The following is a 21,136-nucleotide window of genomic DNA, read 5'->3' as shown; positions in this document are numbered from 1 at the left end:
AGTTTAAAGCTACATGCACCGCCACCCAATGTGTCAGGTGTGTAGATGCTGCCCTTGTTAAGCTGCTAACTGGGTTTCCATCCAAATGTTCAGCAAATTTTGTGAAAATGCGCAAAAGAAAATGCGAATTTATGCACGTTTCCATTCATTATTGTTTTGCGAGTATTGGGAGTCAACAGGTCGAGCAGTAGGTGGCGCTTCTCGTGAAAGAAAAAAAGAAAAATGCAAAAGAACACCTGAAGAAGAGGGCGGCGTGAGATGACGTCCTTGAGAGCGTCTCATGTCCATAACTGATGTAAACAACTACCGGCACATGTTCGCTTCTTTTATTAATTGAAGGAAACATTCAGTTTCGTCGTCACTCCAGACATATCTCACGCTCCCTTCCTCTGCCGCCATTTTGTGACTGTGGACTAGTGGAGCAGAGGTGAAGTAGAAGTAGGATCCGGTAGCCTATGTCATCGTTTATTCGCTAAATCTGTTTCCATTGCCAAAAGTCGCATTTTCCTAATATCGATACACTCCATTGCCAAAAGTCGCATTTTCCTAATATCGATACACTGACTTTCCACCCCTTCCAAGCGTAAAAACTTTTTTGCGATATTTCGGCCTTTTTTTTTTTTTGGCATTTCTGGCGTTTCCAGTCAAAAAAATGTTTTCACAATTGTTGAAAATGCGAATAAAAATAGGTGGATAGAAACCCAACGAGTGAAAGTGAAATCAGTACTATTTATCAGCTATAATTTTGATTATTGGAATAGTGCGTTATTATAAACATGTCCCATTATCGGCTGATAATTTTTCGCCTTTTCATTTATCATGCATCCTTCATATCTCAATATCGATATCATGCTATTTGGTCAAAAGTATTGTGATTACTGAGTTTCTCCATATCACCCAGCTTTATTTTTATATTACATCTCCACATACACATTATTTTGAAAGGATTTCCTAAAGCACCATTAGCGATCAGTAGATTATATAGTTATATATTTATCTAATTATTTGTTTAAAATGTTCAATACTGCAAAGGGCTAATTTCCAGCTGGTTATTTTATTTATTTAATTCAAAACCTGTTTCTCAAATGGATTTCCAGACAAATTACCACAATTTACATCAATTTATGCACATCATAATCTCCTACAGCACATGTGCAGGTACTTAAACATGTCCAACCAAAAGTCCACAGTCCCAAAATGTTCATTTTTATATCATAAAGAGCGACAAGCTGCAAATATTCACATTCACGTTCACAACAAAGTTGAAACCTTGAATTTCGTGTCAGATTTGCTTGACAGGTGACTTTAAAATGATGATTGATTATTTTCTGGTCAGTTGACTAATCATATAATCAAATAATTGTATCAGCTCTAATACAGTTACTGTGAAAGACGGTTTCAGACATATTTTCTGCTTCTACCTCTAAACATCCCCCCTGTCTGCCCAATTTAATACAATTTAACATGTTAAGATTTGATTATGCTCAAATTAGCTTTTAAATCAGTTTGTGGCAGGACAGTTTGACATTAGCAATTTAAAGCAAAACAGAATCATGTAATTGCTTTTCACACCACTTGTCCAAAATTCTACTCATACGTCTTTTTTACATTTTTTATTTGTCTGTTTGGACTCTAATTGAGTTAGAAATTAGTTTAATCTAATTAACCTTAATACATAATTTTATCTAATCAACAGCATCCAGGAAGCTATTATAAAACAGGCCACTTTACATAATCATCCTATTTAACACCTCACAGAAAGGTCTGACAAAGAAGCACTTTCTCTGCTCCTCTCGTGACCCCGCGGGGACGGTGAGAGGGTTTAGTTGTGCAGTATTGCAGATGGAAAGTAGAAGAGGAGAAAGTGTGTGTTTTTATATGCAGCTGTAATTTTTTTTTTTTTTTTTTCTCACGTAGAGCTCGCCAAATAAAGCAGAACTTTGGAGGCAAAAGAGGAGAGAATAAGTGCCAGGTCACAGTTCAGTGCATCTCCTTCTGTCCCTGGAATGTCCTGATAAGCTACAAGCTTGTGAATTCAATCTTTTTTTCCTTCTCATTTTTATTCTGGAGCTTAACTATTGTCTGCTTCGCTCTGAGACAGAGACCAGTGGGACTTTGAGGGAATGTAAGGACATGCATTTCTCCACAGCGCAGGTGCATTTAGCAGGAAAACAAGTCGTGGGAAAAAAAAAAAAAAGCACAGTCCACAGCGCAGGTGCATTTAGCAGGAAAACAAGTCGTGGGAAAAAAAAAAAAAAGCACAGTAGCTCATTGAAACAGAGCATTACACTGTGGAGGAGAACACTGATGCCAGGAAGTGACACAATTAACTGATTTGTTGTCAGAGCCATGGCTGTTGCATTGACTTTCCCTGTCACAGTGGAGATGTATGGGTTTGTTAATCATCCTCTAAAAGACTTGAACCTAAAGCCTTTTTCCACTGTGGGGGGAAAAATGCACTTGTGGTTAATGTCAGTTGGCCGGTGATGTGAAAATATGACAGTATATCTCAGTGCATCAATCTGTGTCAGACCTCATCCCAGCCTGTGCAGTTTTATCACTCTACACTGATATTCAGCCATATGATTATCTGGCAGCTATTAGTAAGACTGAGATGGTGCACGCGTCCTCAGGGATCTCTAATATGTTGATAATGTAGTCACAGAGACACATGTACATACTGAGCACGTGTGAGCTTCACTGCACAGCCTCAACTGATACATATTTAAAGGGATAGCTCTGATTTTCTTGAAGTGAGGTTGTACGAGGTTATTATCTATAATCGGTGTATTACATACAGTAGATGGCAGGTGGCAGGCCCCCAGGTAGAGAAGCATGTGGGAATACCACCAAGGAAGCTAAGCTATGTGCTGCTGTGAACGGAGCCAGCAGCAAAGCATATTTTAGGGTGATTTCGCACCTGCCCTGTTTGGTTTGGTTCAATCAAACTCAGGTTTGTTTCCCCCTAAGTGCGGTTCGTTTGGGCAGGTGTGAACACAGCAATCGTACTCGGGTGTGCACCAAAACAACCGATCCAAGACCTTCTTGAAGAGGTGGTCTCGGACCGGTTACAAACGAACTCTGGTGCAGTTGGTTTGCGGTGAGAACATGTTCCGGCCTCGTTTTCAAACTGTATGGTTTGACTAAAATGAACAATGACAGCAATATAGTCCACGATGAGCAGCGCTAAAATCAACCTGCGTAGTTGTCCCTCCATTGTGACATTAGAAAGTGTCACATTTATCTTGCAAGTGTACTCTTCTTCAACGTTTGCTTTACTTCCTGGATTTTTCCCACATGGAAATTCTGACCAATCAAGAGCAGCTTTCTCACACAAGGCATTTGATCTGCTTGTAAATGGTGCCGTGAGAACATGAACCAACTCTAGGCAATTATACAACTTTGGAACTAAATTAGTCCCTGATTCGGACCAAAGCAAGACAGCTCTAGGTCTGAAAGCACGCTAAGTGTACGCTATATTTAAAGGGAAATGCTCATTAGCCAGTTAGCACATGTTGAAATAACAAAGCATATTTACTGTGCACCAGTGAACAATGGCACAAACCATCATGAAACATTTCTATTGAAGAGCCTAATGTGTAAAGAAAATAATTTTACCTTATGTAATCAGTTTGTCTTGATCTCACTCCCTCTGAACTTTAGCTGTTTGTTTACTTTCCTCACTTCTGTTTCTCTCCTCATTCACTGAGCTGAACATGGTGAAGCGGCCAAAAAATAGCTGACAGGGGCTGACCAGGGGCAACGGTGCAGGACACACTGCCCTGACAAGGGCAACAGTCAGTTCAGCATTGGCTGACCATCAGTTTGGTGTGTCATGGCCTTTAGAACCAGATGTTCAGGAGGTTTGTACCAGGAGACAGATTATTTGCAGAATTATCTTCCTCCTCAAAACAAACGGATCTGGTGATTTCAACCGGTAAAAACACTAAATAAAGCAGTTTTATTTTGTTTTTGAGACGATGCTCATCGCAGAGGGGCTGTGAATGGCGTTGACTGTTATGCCAGTGTTTGGCAGTGTTAATGTTGTGGACGAAAAATCCTTTTTTCCGTGCTGAATATGAGACAATGACGAGCTAAAAACAGATCTTGATTATAACAGCTAAGACGAAATCTATGCTTAATTTTCGTTGACGAGATGAGAGATGCTGAAAATGTTAGTGTTGGACTATTGGACATTGAAAGCTGAGAACAGCGTGCTTACAGTTATCTTCAAAAGCTGCATTAGCAACAGGCTGGTAAACTCCAGTAAATAGCCTACACCAAAATGTTTCGCTAACCAGCAAAAACACTTAAACTATGAAGGATAAAAATGACTAAAATGTGACTAAATACCAAAGCATGAAAGCATTTCTCAAGACTAAGACAAAGACGACCTTGAAATGTAAACTACTACAAGTGAAATGAACTGCAAATGTTAAAAGTATAATGCATGTGCTTCATGTCATTTCAGAGGCCACACAAAATGTTTCTGAGGGCTGCTATTGGTCTAAAGGCAGCACTTTTAGCAACAATGTCAGAGACCATTTGCTTCCTCATGAAAATATGCATCTCATAAGTTATAAACCTGCATCATAAACATCCACATAGCGGCTCTGCGTCTGCTGGTGTATCGCTGCGTTTCTTGGCGCATAATCGTCACCTGTAGATCAGTGCACTAGTGTGAACCCATGTGCCGGTCCAGCCTCTGTCCCTGAAACAACCTTTCATTCTCCGCCCCAGTCTCCCCCCTCCAGTGAAACAGAAGAAGCTAATCCGCCCGTCTCGCAGGTGAGATTTTCTCTGCCAAGTCATGTTTACCCGTCAACACACTCAGCAAGGCTCAGAAGATACTGCGTCTGACAGGGCTATGCTTCCCACAAAGCACACAGCGTCTTTTTATTTACATCTTTGTTGATTGTGCTTTTGATTGTGACAGGCAGGATTGTAAATATCAGCACACAAACTGGAAAAATGGTTCTTTTGTTGACTGGGGAGGGAGCAGACTTTATAAATCATAGGGTACAGTGATTGAGGAAATATTGAGGCTGAGTTCTGTTCATCAGCCCTCTCAGGTCCTCTGAAAATATCATGTCTGAGTCACAGGCTGTAATTTTAGCCCTGTGTATATGCCATGCCTGGAGGGATAAATAATAGTGATAAGAATAAAAAAATAAAGAAGAATCAAAGAGAGCATCATCAAGCGCTTTGTTGTGTTTACTTTTCATACATTAGTGGTTGTTAGATTTATCAGAAAGTTAGCTGAGGTTTCCACCGGCAAAATTTCTGCTGATCTACAGAGTGAACCTGCAACCCTGGATAATCTTAAAATAAATGGCTTCATTTTTTCTGCAAACACCTCCATATATCACTTTGAAAATGGTGGGAATTGAATTCACAGGTGGTCTGAGTGTATTAATGTTCAGTTGGGCAAGCGGGCAGCTCGTTCTGTCCCTGCTACAGAAACAAATAATACCTGTGTGTAATACCTTATTTCGCCTAGTAAGGTCTGCTGAATTTATCTTCATTAAAGCTCCACACTAACAAGATAAAATATAACTCGTAATTAGCTAGAGATATTTAAAGGCATAGTTCAGATTCTTAAAGTGGGGGTGTTAACATATTTTAGCCACCCAAAAAATCAATAAAAGTTGAAGTATATGCTATATTTAGATTATTTTCACCACTTACCTTGCCGTCAGTAAGCTCCATTCATGCTCTCGTTAAAGCCACCAGACTCCATTTAGAAAAACAGTGATTTAAGCTCGCTGAACACAGGAGCTGCTGGTCTACCCCTGCCTCAGTGAGTTAGTTTGTTTGTGTTATTGTGTGACTTTGGTGAATCTAAACTAACCCTTTAAAACACCAAAGTTACACAATAACACGAACAAACTATCTTATCAAGCCAGCTGAGACCAGCAGCTCCTGTGTTCAGTGAGGTAAAATTACTGTCTTTCTCAATGGAGTCTGGCTTTGAAGTAGAGCCTGGCAATAAATCGATCTTATGTCGATATTCTGATAGGAGACTAGATATCACTAGACCTAGAGTTGGCTTTCTTTGGTCCGAATCAGGGACTAATTTTGTTCCAAAATTGTATAATTGCCTAGAGTTGGTTTGTGTTCTCACGGCAGCATTTACAAGCGGACCAGATCAAATGCCTTGTGTGAGAAAGCTGCTCTTGATTGGTCAGAATTTCCATGTGGGAAAAATCCAGGAAGTAAAGCAAACGTTGAAGAAGAGTACACTTGCAAGATAAATGTGACACTTTCTAATGTCACAATGGAGGGACAACTACGCAGGTTGATTTTAGCGCTGCTCATCGTGGACTATATTGCTGTCATTGTTCATTTTAGTCAAACCATACAGTTTGAAAACGAGGCGCGGCTCCAACTAGAAAACAATGTTTTGATGCATTGGATGTGCTGAATGTGCATATTAAGGCAGTACAGGAGGAGGTGCACATTAATAATCCTCCAGGACTGTAACATGCTCATGTTTAACCCAAACAATGTGTCATGTGACTGCAGTTGGTTCAGATCCAGGTCGGAAGACGTTCTCACCACAAACGAACCGCACCAGAGTTTGAAACCGGACTGAGACCTACAAACGAACCGCACCAGAGTTTGAAACCGGACTGAGACCTTCTTGAAGAGGTGGCCTCGGTCCGGTTGTTTTTGTGCGTACCCGAGTGCAATTATGTTCTCCTCAAGATAAATTATAATCACATTTTAATGACCAAGTACCTCAACTTATTACATTCCCATTAGACTCAAGTTGTGTTTAGTACTAATTAATCTAAGCATGTTAGCGAAGTTGTGTTTAGTACTAATTAATCTAAGCATGTTAGCGCGCTGATGTTCACATNGGTCCGGTTGTTTTTGTGCGTACCCGAGTGCGATTATGTTCTCCTCAAGATAAATTATAATCACATTTTAATGACCAAGTACCTTAACTTATTACATTCCCATTAGACTCAAGTTGTGTTTAGTACTAATTAATCTAAGCATGTTAGCGCTCTGATGTTCACATTTGGCTCAAAGCACTGCTGTGCCTTGGTACAGCCTCACGGAGACAGTAGCATGGCTGTCAGTCTTTGTGCTGTTAAAGGGGAACTCCAGCGATTTTACACTTCAAAGTTGGTTTACAGGTCTCGGAGAGTTCTGCTGCATATGTGGAAAAAGTTGCATGAAGCCTTTAGTGGCTCCAGAGAGAGCTGTGTGAAGTCTGGTAAATGGCCTCAAGTGACTTGTAGTTCTGACAACTACTAGTTTGAAAGTGAAAAAAATTCTGGGAGTGTGGAGTTAGAAAGAGGTGAGCTTACCAGACCTCTGTAGCCAGCTACTCATCTGTGCTGGAGGCTACTGGAGCAGCTCGAGACTACATTAGCTCCTACTGCCATGACATGCATGAATCTCAGACCTGTTGGCGGTGGAGTTGAATTGTGGGTAAATGCGGCAGCCAGATTTTGACAAGGAATCTCTGGTTCAGCTGCACTGATTTTTAAAAATCATAGTTATTGTACCTTAAAATATATTTCTGTTAATTCAGTGACATTTCACAAAGGAAACTCAGATAATTAAGGCCATTATTTTTATAAGTTTGTCATATTTTCTTCGTCTGTGGTGGCATTTCAGAAACTTTTCAGCGTAGCTTTCAGTTTGCGGACTAGATAATTGAGTTTGGATTGTGCTTACAAAGAGGGGGCTCTGCAGAGGTGACTCTGAGCCACTGCTCACAACAAAATGCACACTAAACTCCATTAATGTGTTCAGAAGTCTGTATGTTGTATATTTTACTGGAGTGTGCCTCCGAGTGTGTGCTCCAAAGTCAGTGTTCCTAAACATCACACCGACTTTAGCCAGTGGATTTTGTGCCCTTATTGACCAGAAGAAACTTTCATTAATCAGTCGGGCAAAGTTTTTCACAGTAAACTCACTGCTTGAATGTGTGCTGCATTCAAAGGTGACATGATAAATGAAGCCCAGTATAGTGCGGTAGGAAAGGACTCTTTTTTTGTGGTGACTTTAAAAGGCTGGAGGCGCTGAAAATGATTCGGTTAAGGCCAGTTTGCTCCTGAAAAGATGGAAGAAAGGAAAGAATGAATAAAGGAAACAGGACATGTGTAAATCCCTCTGCTGTCTGTGGGCTGTGTGGTTTTGCCAACCTGTTCCTCAGACCAAATTAGAAGAAGCAGAATAAAAAATGCACAAGCTTGTGAGCATGAAACTTCAAAAAAAGCCTGTTCTGTCAGGCTGCATGTGAGATGAGAGGAAACTTGAGGAAGGAAGGAAGGAAGAAAGCAGAGATGGAGACGGAGGAGAAGAAGAAGGGAATATAAGGTGAAGAAGAGAGATATTATTTAGTGGCACTGGGAGAGAGAAAATGTGGGGAAGATGCCAGGATGCCTCCTGCTGGTCGTAAGTGGCCCTCCGCCTGTGACTGCAGGATGGATGGTTGTGGCATGACCAGAGATTGCAAACATTTTTCCACCCGCTTCGGGGCTCCATCATAAGAGCTCCTACCTGAAAATTTCACACCAGCTTGACATTTCCTTCCTGGACGCATGCAGCATGGCAGTGATAAGCAGTGCCGGCTTTATATGGCATACACACACACACACAGACACTCTCCTCTCTCCTTGTCCCAGAGAGTTAGCTCTCCATTGCAGGCTGCTGACAGAGAGGTTATAGACGACACTCAGTGGAGCCAAACAAAAGGGAGTGAGCAAAGAGACAATCCACATAAGTTCAGCATTTATCAGCACACTGCTCAGTGAAAGTAACAGCATTTCAGTGTGTGTGTGTGTGAGTGTGAGTGTGAGAGAGAGAGAGAGAGAGAGAGAGTCGCTGCAGCAGTGACACCACATGGAAGCCAGGCTGCTGAATAGTGGCCACTGTGGCCACAAGTAACAATTACAGGATAATTAAATTCTGAAGCACAGCATCAGAGTAGCAGTGGATGAGAGTCATAGAGTCCATGATGAGGCTCAGTAACATCCAGCACATGCCAATATCTGCAGTATGTCAAGCCACTATGAGCTACTTGTCATACCAGACTAAGTAAGGGTTCGAGCAGCCAAATCTTAGAGTGTATTGAACTAAGCAGGGGCGAGGTTTGTTTTGGGGCCCCTACCCTAAACCTAAAGGGGTCCGTCTGTTCCACCCGGGAGATTATTTTCCACATTTAAGGTAGCTAAGGACCCCATCACACAGACCTCCTCTCACCACACTGCCTTTTTTTTCTTGAATGAATGTCACCATTAAAAAAAGCAAACACTTGCTACGTATTTTTATTGTTGCCAGGCAACCCCCCCCCCATCATGTCCCTACACTTCTTTTGTTGTTGTTTCACAGTAGTCAGTATCTAGTTCCTAAAATGTTGAGGCAGAGGGTACTTGCTGTAGCTCTGGTTGAGGGTTTGTTGGACACAGGGAAACAGAGATCTGTGTGGGTACATGAGACCCTTAAAAAAAAGAGGGTGGATCACAGGGGAGTACCACCAGTTGGTCCAGGAGCTTCTCCTCGATGATGGTCATTTCCAGGCATATTTAAGGACGACTCAGGGGCAGTTTGACAACCTGCTGTCTATCGTCAGGCCGTATAGCTCTGGGTATCCAGCAACCTCTACCACCAGTTTCTCCTCCATTGTTTACCAACTGTAAACTTGCTGTCATGACCACCACAGAAAGCCCGCCTCTCAAAGCATCCAATTGGACAATGGAAAAAAAGGTGCTTTTCCACTCTGTGTTTAAGTTTTTTCAACTTGAGGAGTTCAGAGCAAAAACACCGGGCGCCTAGAGCAAAGAAATGCGAGGCGCGTCAGATCGCAGAAAATGCGAGCAAAAAGCTTCATACTCATTGAATACAATTGCAAAAAGGCACCTCCAGCTGCTAAAACATTTTTGTGTCATCAGGGCCTAAGGGGTCGACAGTCACCTACATTCAGTGTTGGAATTTGTCATCGCCCCTTACTGCAGAAATTTCTCTGGATTCTCAAAACTGTTCATAGTATTATGGATGTAGATGGTGATATCCCCTAAGTTCTTTGCAATTGTGCTTTGACAAATGTTGTTCTTAAACGGTTGGACTATCTTTCAAGCCATGTGAGGTAACAGAATGCCTAAAAACCTGTTCATGATTTCAGAAAAACATGGTAAATGCCAAGTAAAAAAGAATCATCCTGTACAGCCTACATCCTGTTTTGTTTCTAATTGTTCTTCTACGGTCTTCATCAGTCTGAAACCACAACACTACAAATATTGAGGACAACTACTTTTCTCTTCTGCCACCTAAAAAGAGGCAAACATTGTCTGATGTAACTGTTTTTAAGTTACACAATATAGGTCGGGTAGCAATTTGGTGTAGACAACAATACAGGGTTTCCCACACATTAATGTATTCGTGGCAGCCCGCCTTGATTAAAGCATCTGCCACCACGTTTTGATTTTCTATTGTTGGAGTTGGACTGTTCATTAGATGGAGTATAGAAACAATCCGGTCATTCATTGCTCCACACTATCGCATCATTGTGCTGGGTCTAAAGTTTGCTTTCACTCGTAAACAGCTGCTCTTTCCATCCATGGATCTGATCGGATCGACTGATCAGTTATCCACTCCGCTACTCAGAACTCCACAAGCTGCAGAGGGGAGGAAAAGAACAGTTCAGACTGCGCTGCATTCACAGACCTGCAAAAACCTCCAAATTTAGAGGCAAGAACCCACCAACCCGCCCATCAGCTGCCGCCACTCATAGAAACCTGAAAGATTGAAGGTTTTCAAGAAAGCATTTAGGCCTGAGCCTCAGAGCCCAGCCCCCAGTCAGCCACTGAAACAAAGCAAGAGTGTGTTTGATTTCTTATGCATTCAACTTTTTATTTATGAGGGAATCAATGTGTTACTTGTTCTTTTTAAAGGTTTTTCTGTTGGCAATAAAAGCATTGTATTCCCCTTGGTTGGAAAGAGATTGTAAGTAAAACCTCACGGAGGAAAGCATGAAATCAAATAAAGATAATTATGGAAGAAAAATAAAAGAAAACATTGTATTCCCAAAGTTAAAAGAATAGATTGTCTGTAGTATTTACCTCATTTATCACGTTTCCAGACAGTGAAGTTACCCATTCTGGAGACATGATGGGTAAGACTATGATTGTATGTCCAGGTGGAAGCTTGACCTTAAACATGAAACTCTCCTCTGCATCCTTTCTGCCTTTATTTGCCTTTATTCAGTAGCAACAGCTGAAAGAGATGACATGCAATAAAACAGTGGCTCCCAATCTTTTTGTTCGACATTTTGGGAAATGCACTCATTGACTTTTTTGAGAGTTAGATGAAAGAATCAATATCACTCTAATATCTGCCTTTTAAAGGCTACAGTATGTAACTATTGAAAGAAAACATTCAGTCTCTCACAAATAAAGGTAAAATCATAACCAACACATCACACCATTCTCAGGTCAGTACTCTGAAGGGTTTTTCTAGGACTTGGTTTGGTTTGGAATATCCAAGTGGCTAAAGATGAGGAATGTTAGCTAATCTGCCACTGGCTAGTGACTTCCAAAAATGTACCGGTCCAATATATTTTTCACCAGCCAAATAAAAAAAATCGTGCCTTGTTTGACTAAAAATAATTACCTTACGTTTTTCGTATGAAAATCCAACTTTAGGAAAATCCAACCCTGTCCTCCGTGGTTCTTTGGCGTGCTTGCGGCAAAGGCTGCAGCTCATCGTGTTGGTGTGGGAGTCGTAGGTCAGCCATGACCGCGGCTGGCCAGCGTTGTCTAGTTTCCATTTTTCAATAAAATGCCGTGCGACATTTGTACTCCGTTTAACTGTCTGTTCTTCCTCTCCAAATCCAACATGTTCATCTTCGTTTTTCCTCTTCTGGCGGTGGCTTCACGGCAGAAATGTGTCGCCACATCTTGCTCAGAAGTTAACATAGAATGCCCAGGGTTTCGGCAGCTGACATCATGCGTTCCCGGCACACGTACAATAAGCTGCGAGGGTCAAAATGGTCTGACACAGCTGGCAGAAATGGTCGAAGCACATAAAAAACCCACATGCAATTCAGTATTTTCCATGGGCCACTGGCGGGTGTGTGTTTTTGTTTTACATGCCAAACTCATTTTTTAACCGCCACTGGCGCTTGGCGGGTGTTAATTTTACGCCCTGGTTTCAGCGTATAGTATCATCCTGTTATTGACCCTTCCTAAGACCCACCTAATTTTGCTCTGTGCTCCAATAACAGTTAAGGAGCTTGGTACCTGTCAGAACCAAGGTCAGCGTTCTCCTATGTGCTAGGCTAATCTATGTTGAAAAGCAAACCAAATTTTTAAGGTGGTTAAAAGATGTGTCTGGGGGACTGTCACAATCTTCACAGACACACATTACATCGTATATAGTCACATCTTAAGTTAGCTAATGTTAGCGAAAAGCTAGTGAACTAGTTGGGTAACATATAGCATCTAGAGGAGGTCAGGCTCATTTATACGTCTGTTTCAAATGTTGTAAACGTTACTGCCCTCATACTTCTATGCGTCCTTTATGATGGCATAGATGTATACAATAGACGGCGATACAGAGCACTAGAGAGTCAAAAGTTTTACACAACAACAAACAAGGTGATGGTGGAGAAGGTAGACTGTTGTACCTTTTAATGGAGGCAGCGTTGTAGACGGTGGCAGTCCATGAGGACAATAAAAACATTGTGACATGTGGACGGAGAATTCTTTGCATTATATTAGCGATTCGTTCTGTTACACCATTATTTAAATTTCTTTATTGTCTTGCTTGAACTACGCTACATTGCCTCCACGATCTCCAATGGTACTACTACGTTTCATCCATATCCATATGTTTTCAGAAAACATGGCACATATATGGACAAAATGAACTTAGAATACAGACAGACAGCTCCATCCATCTCCCTCTCTCTTACTAACAGCAGGCATAAATTAACCCCTAGACTAATATCAGATCACCAGCGTAAGCCAGATTTGCCTCCTCCTTATTCTGTGGTAACATTAAAGAGATTTTGAAAAGGAAAGATATTGTAGGTTGGTCGCTGATATATTTTTACGAAGACATGAAGTATTGTTAGCCATGTAAGGCTAGCGTTCCTTTATTATCTCTAGCCACATCTAGCATCCCATTGTGAATATATCCGTCCTTATATACTGTAGTCCTTGCTGTCGGCTTCTTGCGGCTACATTGTGGCACCTGGCTAAACAGAACTGGCTTCCCCATGTTTCTTAAACTTGTCCAACCTAGCAACAGCAACAAAGGGGGGCAACTTTGAGTATGTAGCTAGAGCCATGAGACGATTAGCTAGCTAGCTTAACAGAAAGATTGGAAGCAAGGGGGAACAGCAGGCCTGGCTTTGTCGAAACTGAATAAAAAGAGTCGCAACACCTCTAATTCTGACTAATTAACCTGTTTAGAGGGGAAGGTAGGCATTTTAAGGAAAGTTTGGAGAAGGACAAGCAAGCTGTAATAGTAGCTAGTGTTATCGCTAAGCTAAGCTAAGCTAATCACTGGATGACCCACAAAAAAGTGATTCGCGGGTGGTATTTTGTCTTAATTGTCTTTCTGGGTGAAAAAAAGAACATTTGGATTGGACTGCAGGTGTTAGATGATAAATATTTGAAAATAAAATGAGAATAATAACAATTTAATTGCTTTTTTTTTAAGGTTTTAATCCTCTAAATACTGACTCTGTGTGTTGGCTCTATTCCTATGCCAACTGGAATATGAGAGCCGCTTTAATCATGTGCATCACTAACAGGCATGATAACTGTGGAGATGTGCTGCTCAGTGTGATGGGAATAAGCAAAAAATATGTATTTGAATTATATTTCCTAAATTACATTTGTCTTAAAGTGTAATTTCTTAGTTTCACATGTATGAAATGTCCCAAAGGGCTTACTTTAAACATGCCGCCTCGCTGCATTGTTTGAACAGTGCATGGTTATTGTAGGGTTTGTGGCCATGGATCTTGTCTCGGCGGGTCATGTCACGAAATTAAAGATCATATGTTTGGATGGTTGGGCTGGTGCTTCAGGCAGGAGTTTGGACTCTGCTTAAGCTCCATACATAACACATAGACACGAGTATCAGTCTTCTCATGTAACTCAAAAAACAATTTTTCCCAAAATGTTGAGCTGTACCTTTAATGCTGAGTTTTGGAACACAGCGGTGTCACTTAAAGGAAATCCAAGTGGGCAAAAACCCCCGAGCAATCAGGCAATCATTATTGCCATTTTGGGTTTTCTCATTTTTAGTTTCACCTCCAAAAAATCTGTGCGCAGCTTGGTTTGCAGAGTGTGTTCCCTCCTCTCTGCTTCTGAAAGCAGAGACATTTCTGGCTTCCTGCAGCTCCTCCGGTGGACATTTTAATAGAAAAGCTTTTCATAAGAAGACTGCCGAAATACACGACAGCCCTTTGATCTCCTGCATTTGTGTGTCTATGTGTGTGTGCATATGAAAAATGATAGAGAGTGTATGTGTGTGTGTGTGGAGTAAGTAACATAATGTGTGTGTGCATTTGTGTGTGGCGCCCAGTAAAGGTGAGAACATGAAACACTCTCTTTCATATTTAATGAGTGGAGATGGGGCTAAGGAACGTTGCAGTGTTCACAGGAGGTATTCCCGTGGGCTGTCAACCTGCTCGCAGCACTTAGTTATATCACTCACGACCCTGTGTGTGTGTGTGCGTGTGTGTGTGTGGTAAGTATGCATTTTAGTGAGTGTGCAGGCAGAAAATAGTCCGTCCTACTAAAAGTTTAATAATTTGTTTTGAGGGGATGGGGGCAGTGGTTCAGAGAGGCATATGGCACGTGCGTGAACACTGCACCAGCATTGTTTTGATTATTCCGCGCTGCGTGGGACGACTGGGAGGGGTGGGAGTATGCACAGCTATCTCTTGAGTCTGTAAACTAGGCCAAGCAGTAATAATAAATGTATGCAATGACCATACAGTGTATTATATCCTCTGTGTAAGGTTGTCTGTGTGTGTTTCTCCCAAGCTGGAGCCGTGCCCTCGACCAGCCGCGGGCACCTTGGGAGCCCGAGGTGCTTTAACGCTCCCTCTGGTTGCTTCCCTTTCTGATTAGGAAGCATTTTCTCTGCTGTTATCTCCGCTCTCGTCCTGATTAACTTCGTATTGTCGCTAATCAAAGCCGGTCTGATTCTTAGCTGAGATGCACTGGAACACACTGTCCCCGAGCTCCGTTGCTAGATTCAGCTTAGATGCTATTTCAGCAGGAGCTTCTAACACGATGTACCCAAACTTGGTTTCTGAATGATCATGCTATTATGCTGAAACACTCCATTTGGGAATAAGCTTTAAATGCTAATTGCTCCTATCCTGGAAAGCAAACAGGGGGCTCCTTCTAGACATGTTTTGAAGAGCTGTGTTTTGTCAGCGAGCCGAGGGGCAAAAGGAAAGAGCAGAGGGCAACTTTGATAATCCTGTCCAGCGTGACTGATGACTGTCAGGAGTTTGAGGAGAAGCTTTGATCAGTGAGAACAAAGGCAGCATGTTCTGCAGTACAGTCCACATACAAAAAGAGGCTGAGAGAGCACAAATATCTATGACTTTGCACCCATACTGTATTTTTTTTTTCTTTTTGAAAAGTTAGAAGCCACTTTGGAAAGTTGAAGCTGTCTGTTGTATTCTCAGCCACGCTTGCAGAGTCCGTCCGTCCACCGCTTTGATCCAGACCTGAATATCTCAACCACTATTAAATGGATTGCTATGAAATCTCGCACTGACATTCATGTTTCCCAGAGGATGCGTCTTAATGACTTCGGCGATCCCTCGACTTTTCCTTTGGAGCCATTGACATTTGTGGTTCTGAGTGAAATGCCTCAACACTTATTGTATGGATCTCTGTGATATTTGCTACAGATATTCAGGGTCTCTAGAGGATACATTTTAATAACTTTAATGACCTTTTATCTAGCAGCATCATCATGTCAAGATTTCAGTTTGCTCAGTGCTGCAGTTTATGACCAAATACCATTGACTGTATAAAATAATGGACATAGCTTTTTTTGGGGACCAGAAGTGACCATATTTAGATGAGATGTGGGACCTGTGGAGGAGTGAGGGGTGAATCTGACTCACAGACTGTAGTGACGCCTCACAAACAGCCTGCCACTCAAAATGGCCCAGCCCTTAATTATGCATAGCGTATGCCTCATTAAAATGTAAACGGGTGAGTTTGTTTATGGTTTATGTAAAAATTCCTCCCTGTACAGTTGTCATCAATATTAGAATTAGCTAGAAATACCAGAACCAGGCTGTAAACATGTTTAGTTCTGTTGTAAAGTTTTTAATATAGGGGTCTATGGGGATTGACTCGCTCTCAGAGCCAGCCTCAAGTGGCCATTCGAGGAACTGCAGTTTTTGGCACTTCCATGTTGCCTTCATTTTTCAGCTCTGAACATTGCTGCTTGACACATACTTGCAAAACTAATGACAATCCCATCAGCTTTATTTCAACTCTTGCGTTCAGTGCCAGTTAGCAAATGTTAGCATGCTAACAGGCTAAACTATTGTTCAGTAAATATTACCTGCTACCTGTCATAGCCTATTTACCTGAAATCCTGAGTGCAGAGCTGATCTTCTTCCAGGAGCTGTTGATAAGTGTATAGGCCTTTTGTCTGTGGGACAGATGTGGGTAGCCCTGCACTAACATGATCGACTTCTTCTCCATTTTTATCGCAGACCAGTGTCAGAAATTAGCAAGGGCCACGGGCCATTTGGCCCGCAATTTATCCAAGAATGCCCCCAAAAGCCATGTTCCGGGGGCCAAAATTGCCCCCAAGTTTTCGAAACAACTATATGTATTTATATTTTTAACAGTATTACAATCTGACATTAAAGTATAATTTTATTTTCATTAAATTAATTTACCGTCACGTCTACAACTCATTTTCCAGACATAATCAACGAGATTGCACTGATTACGTGAGAGTAATCTGACAGAGAAGGGGAGGGGGCTTTGCTGTACCATAAGTTTAAATTAACCATTTCTTGGGTGATCTGTGTTGAAACAATGAAAAATTAAGGTAGAATGAATGTTAAATTTTAAATTAACTTACTTCCTGGACAGGTCACCAGACTATCACAGGGCTGACACATAGAGACAGACAACCATTCACACTCACATTCACACCTACGGACAATTTAGAATCACCAATTAACCTGCATGTCTTTGGACTGTGGGAGGAAGCTGGAGTACCCAGAGAAAACCCACGCTGACACAGGGAGAACATGCAAACCCCACCTCAGGTCACATTGTTGCCCCATTGTCACATCTTCCTTTGAGGCGACAATGGATTCTTATTGTTTCATGCCATGATTTCTCCTTTTTCAAAAATGCTGAATCCAAAATTTGAGCATCGACATTCATACTTTGATACGTGTCATTCAAATTCTTCTCACAGCACTTGTGGTGTTTGATCTGTCTGTCATTTGTCAGCCTGCCTGTCGTGCTGTTTGTCAGTAATTGCGTTGTTTAGCCTGTAACACTCGGAGTCAAACTGTTTAACACCAGCAGAAGCTTGTACCAGTTGATACTGCGAGGGTTCAACACCCTCAGGGTTTGTGCTCGCTTCTAGTTTCAAACTGTTAATCTATGCATCGTTCTCACATCAAAACACAATATTTACAACATGGAAAAGATGCAGGGCATAAATATTTCACTGATTTAAAATCCAGCCACTAGATCTATCAATATTTGGTGTTATTTTGCAACTTTTTCTTGGAGAGGGATGCATTTGATGCGCGGCTTTAAAAGAGCCAGTAGCCTCTTTAAATCAATCAATCTGACATGTTGTTGAGAAAACACAGTTTTGTTTTTTTTCCCTCAGTGTTTTTATCTCGTGTCTTGTCGCCATCCAATTTTTATAAAAGATTTTCAAATATTCACAAGGCTGAACATATGGCCTGCTGGGAAAGAACAGCAATCCCTCCAGTTAACATATTATCACGCCATCACATTCCTGGTAATTACCGACAGTAAAATGATGCTGTAAACTAATTCTGCCCACAAAGATGTTTTCATGCAAAATCAATATTCTGTTGCGAGTTCATTGAATAAACAGGTCCTTCATTATTGTTGTCTCACTGCTGTTTTGTTTGTGTTTCTTACAGAGCTTCCGTACGGCTGGGAGAAAATCGATGACCCCATTTACGGCAGCTACTATGTCGAGTAAGTCGGGTACATCTTTAATATGTAATGGCTTGCTTTTGATTTTCGGCGTCGCCCGGTGGTGCTGTATTAATCATATTTATTAGGAGCAGACTGGCGCTGCAGCCAGGAAGCAGTCGCTCCCTTTGTCTGGCTCCTGACGGCTCACTGTTTGTTTGCAGGGGGAAGTTTATTTGTCTGTGTGTGCTTATCCATATTTCTGTGTCATCTCTCCGTCTGAAACACTCGGCTGCATCTATATGTGTAGATTAGCCCCCAAGCAGAGATCAGTGGCTCTCTTTAAACATGTACGCGTGTCCTCTTAGCTGCAGTGGCATGTCCTCTCTATTGAACTGCATGTCCCCTCCCTGTTCAGAGGTGTCATTTCTTTGGCTGGATGCTCTCTACTCTGGGGCGCAGGGACGAGGCTCTATTTTTAGACAGGCAGGGGGAGTCATTTGGCTCGACTTTGCTTAAGAAAAGCTCCAGAATGACACTTTGACTACACACCGCCTCGTGCACGGCGGTCCCCTGTCGAGATCTTCTTATTGTCTCGCTTTGTCGTCATGTAAATATCATGAAAGAAGTTGCCAGACCTTGAAATTATGTAACTATGTTAAAGTATAATCAAGCTGTTTTGTAATTAGCACGGTGATACTGGGGTGTTCATTAAAAGATAAGGCGAGAAAGATGGTCTGTGTGTGTGTGTGTGTGTGTGTGTGTGTGTGTGAGAGGGAGAAAGAGCACAATGCAGCCTCAAATAGTGAGGGAAGTATCTAATGATGACTANGTAATTAGCACGGTGATACTGGGGTGTTCATTAAAAGATAAGGCGAGAAAGATGGTGTGTGTGTTTGTGTGTGTGTGTGTGTGAGGGAGAAAGAGCACAATGCAGCCTCAAATAGTGAGGGAAGTATCTAATGATGACTAATTATTTCACACTGGCAAATTACAGTATTTGTAGTCGCTGACTATCTTCCCCCCCTTGCAAACTAAATTAAGAACGACGTGGGACGTTGGAGGAAATCACTGTTTCATGTGTAGGTTTCCTCCCAGTCACTGATTCACATAATTCAGCTCATAAGAGATGGGCTGAACAGTCGGGGAAGAAAAAGCCCAGAATCAGGCATTTGTTCTTTTTTCTTTAAACTCAGCAAAGCCATTCTGCGGCTCCGTTACATAATCTGAGGGACCGGCCATTTACAGTAATTAATCATCACAGCAATGGCTGCTGTAGTGCCAGGGTTTTTTAAGATGTGATCTTTGCCGAGAGGGGGGAAGTTAAGTGCAGCAGCAGCGTGGTGTGAAATCTGAAATCTCTTCTGTTTCTTTTTTTTCTATCATCGTAGCCATATAAATAGAAGGACCCAGTTTGAGAACCCAGTCCTGGAGGCTAAAAGGAGACTCCAGCAGCAGCAGCAGATGCAAAGCCAGGGTCTGTCCTCACTGCCCCTTCCCACCATCTACAGAGGTAAGACCACCACGCTTTTATAACTAACGACCATTAATTCCCAGTTATTGGGTACTATAGTCATACTCATGTGTCTGTATATGATATCTAAGTCAATATAGCTAAGTGCTCTATTCAATAATATGGATGTATTGCACCTTTTGTGGTATTACAACCAAGTCTATTTGAAAATGAAGAAACATTTGATATCTGTAGTTGATGTTAAAATCATTTGAGGCTTATATTCACCAGTGCAGTGGCTGCTTATAATGGGGGCCGAGTGCTTGGCCTGTGGTGTGGGTCCTGAGCAACACACCTGGGCTCCAAACAGCTATAGATTTATTATGATGTTTAGATATGAACATTTTGACTTATCTTACTATTCTACCTCATTGAATACCTACTTATGTACTTCTACTTACGGCCCCCGACACAGAATTTTCCTAGTCGACCAACAGTCGTCATTTAGGGCCATTAGTCAACTAGTTTCCCGCACGCTTACGATATTAATGTAATTATTAAGTGATATATTTTGGGCGGGGCAACACAATGGTTTGAGTTGAAGGTGTGAGAAAGAATAGTATCAGTAACATTGTTAACACTGTGCTACATTACAGAGAAATACAAAACCGTACTAATGAACCTTCATTAATATAGGCCTATATTTTATCTATTCAAGGACGTGGGGCTTATGCTGGGTTCACACTACACGATATCAGCCTGATTTTAGCTTGACACAGCGTCGTACAGTGTCGGCTCGGATTGTAGACGACAACAATCCATAGTTTAGTCTCGTGTAGTGTGTCATACTAGATGACAACCGACGCCATGTCTTGGACACCTCTCGACATTCTGACAGAAAGTTTAGCATGATTGAGTTTCTTTTTGTCGCTCACGACTGCTCCCATCACAGCGGCCACTTTGACCAATAGGAACGCAGAACGATGTGTTGCCGTAGACAACTGTAAGGCAACAGCATCCCAGGATTTCTAAAATGACCTCCAGATGTTACTACAACAGAGTAAAAAGGAAAAAATTATGGCGTGGAACAGCAGAGGCACTTTATCAACCCCCTGAGTACTGCCATTAGCATCAAGCTAGCAAACAATGTTACTTCTTGATAATGGAGACAGACATAAAGTAAGAAAATCAAAAAATAGTTGCTTTTACGCACCACAACTGCAGAGGCTACCAGCATCATTTGAAACAGACTATATTATAAACGGGCCGTTATTTATTAATCCCTCTGTATCTTTGTATTTTTACTTTTTATCCGCTCCCGTTGCCTTGATAAAGTTAGTGCATCGCGCCGTCATTTCAAACTCAACACTTCCTGTAGCCCCTTATAACCTCGGCTGAGAGAATGCCTTCATTTTACTAACAGGCTTTTATTGTGAAACATTTGTAGGAACTTGTTGTGGAGGATTCAGTGACTTGCGCAGTTTTCATGCGGTACTTCAAATCTAGCTTCTGCCATCTGCTGGCGCTTTTAACG

General features: G+C 41.7%; 1 protein-coding gene across 5 annotated transcripts in view; it reads left to right on the top strand.

The window, feature by feature from the left end:
- magi2a (membrane associated guanylate kinase, WW and PDZ domain containing 2a) overlaps nucleotides 1–21,136 on the top strand; it is a 385,047-nt gene that overhangs the window by 278,778 nt on the left and 85,133 nt on the right. For all 5 annotated transcript variants that reach the window (XM_050036738.1, XM_050036737.1, XM_050036735.1 and 2 more), the window contains exons 7-8: nucleotides 18,155–18,212; nucleotides 19,541–19,662. In XM_050036738.1, the coding sequence (XP_049892695.1) occupies nucleotides 18,155–18,212; nucleotides 19,541–19,662 (180 nt within the window). The remainder of the gene's footprint in view (nucleotides 1–18,154; nucleotides 18,213–19,540; nucleotides 19,663–21,136) is intronic.

This window comes from Epinephelus moara, chromosome 23 (genome assembly GCF_006386435.1).
Source record: "Epinephelus moara isolate mb chromosome 23, YSFRI_EMoa_1.0, whole genome shotgun sequence".
NCBI classification, from domain to species: Eukaryota; Metazoa; Chordata; class Actinopteri; order Perciformes; family Serranidae; genus Epinephelus; species Epinephelus moara.
The sequence above is the reverse complement of the archived record's forward strand: the minus strand, read 5'-3'. Positions and strand labels throughout refer to the sequence as shown.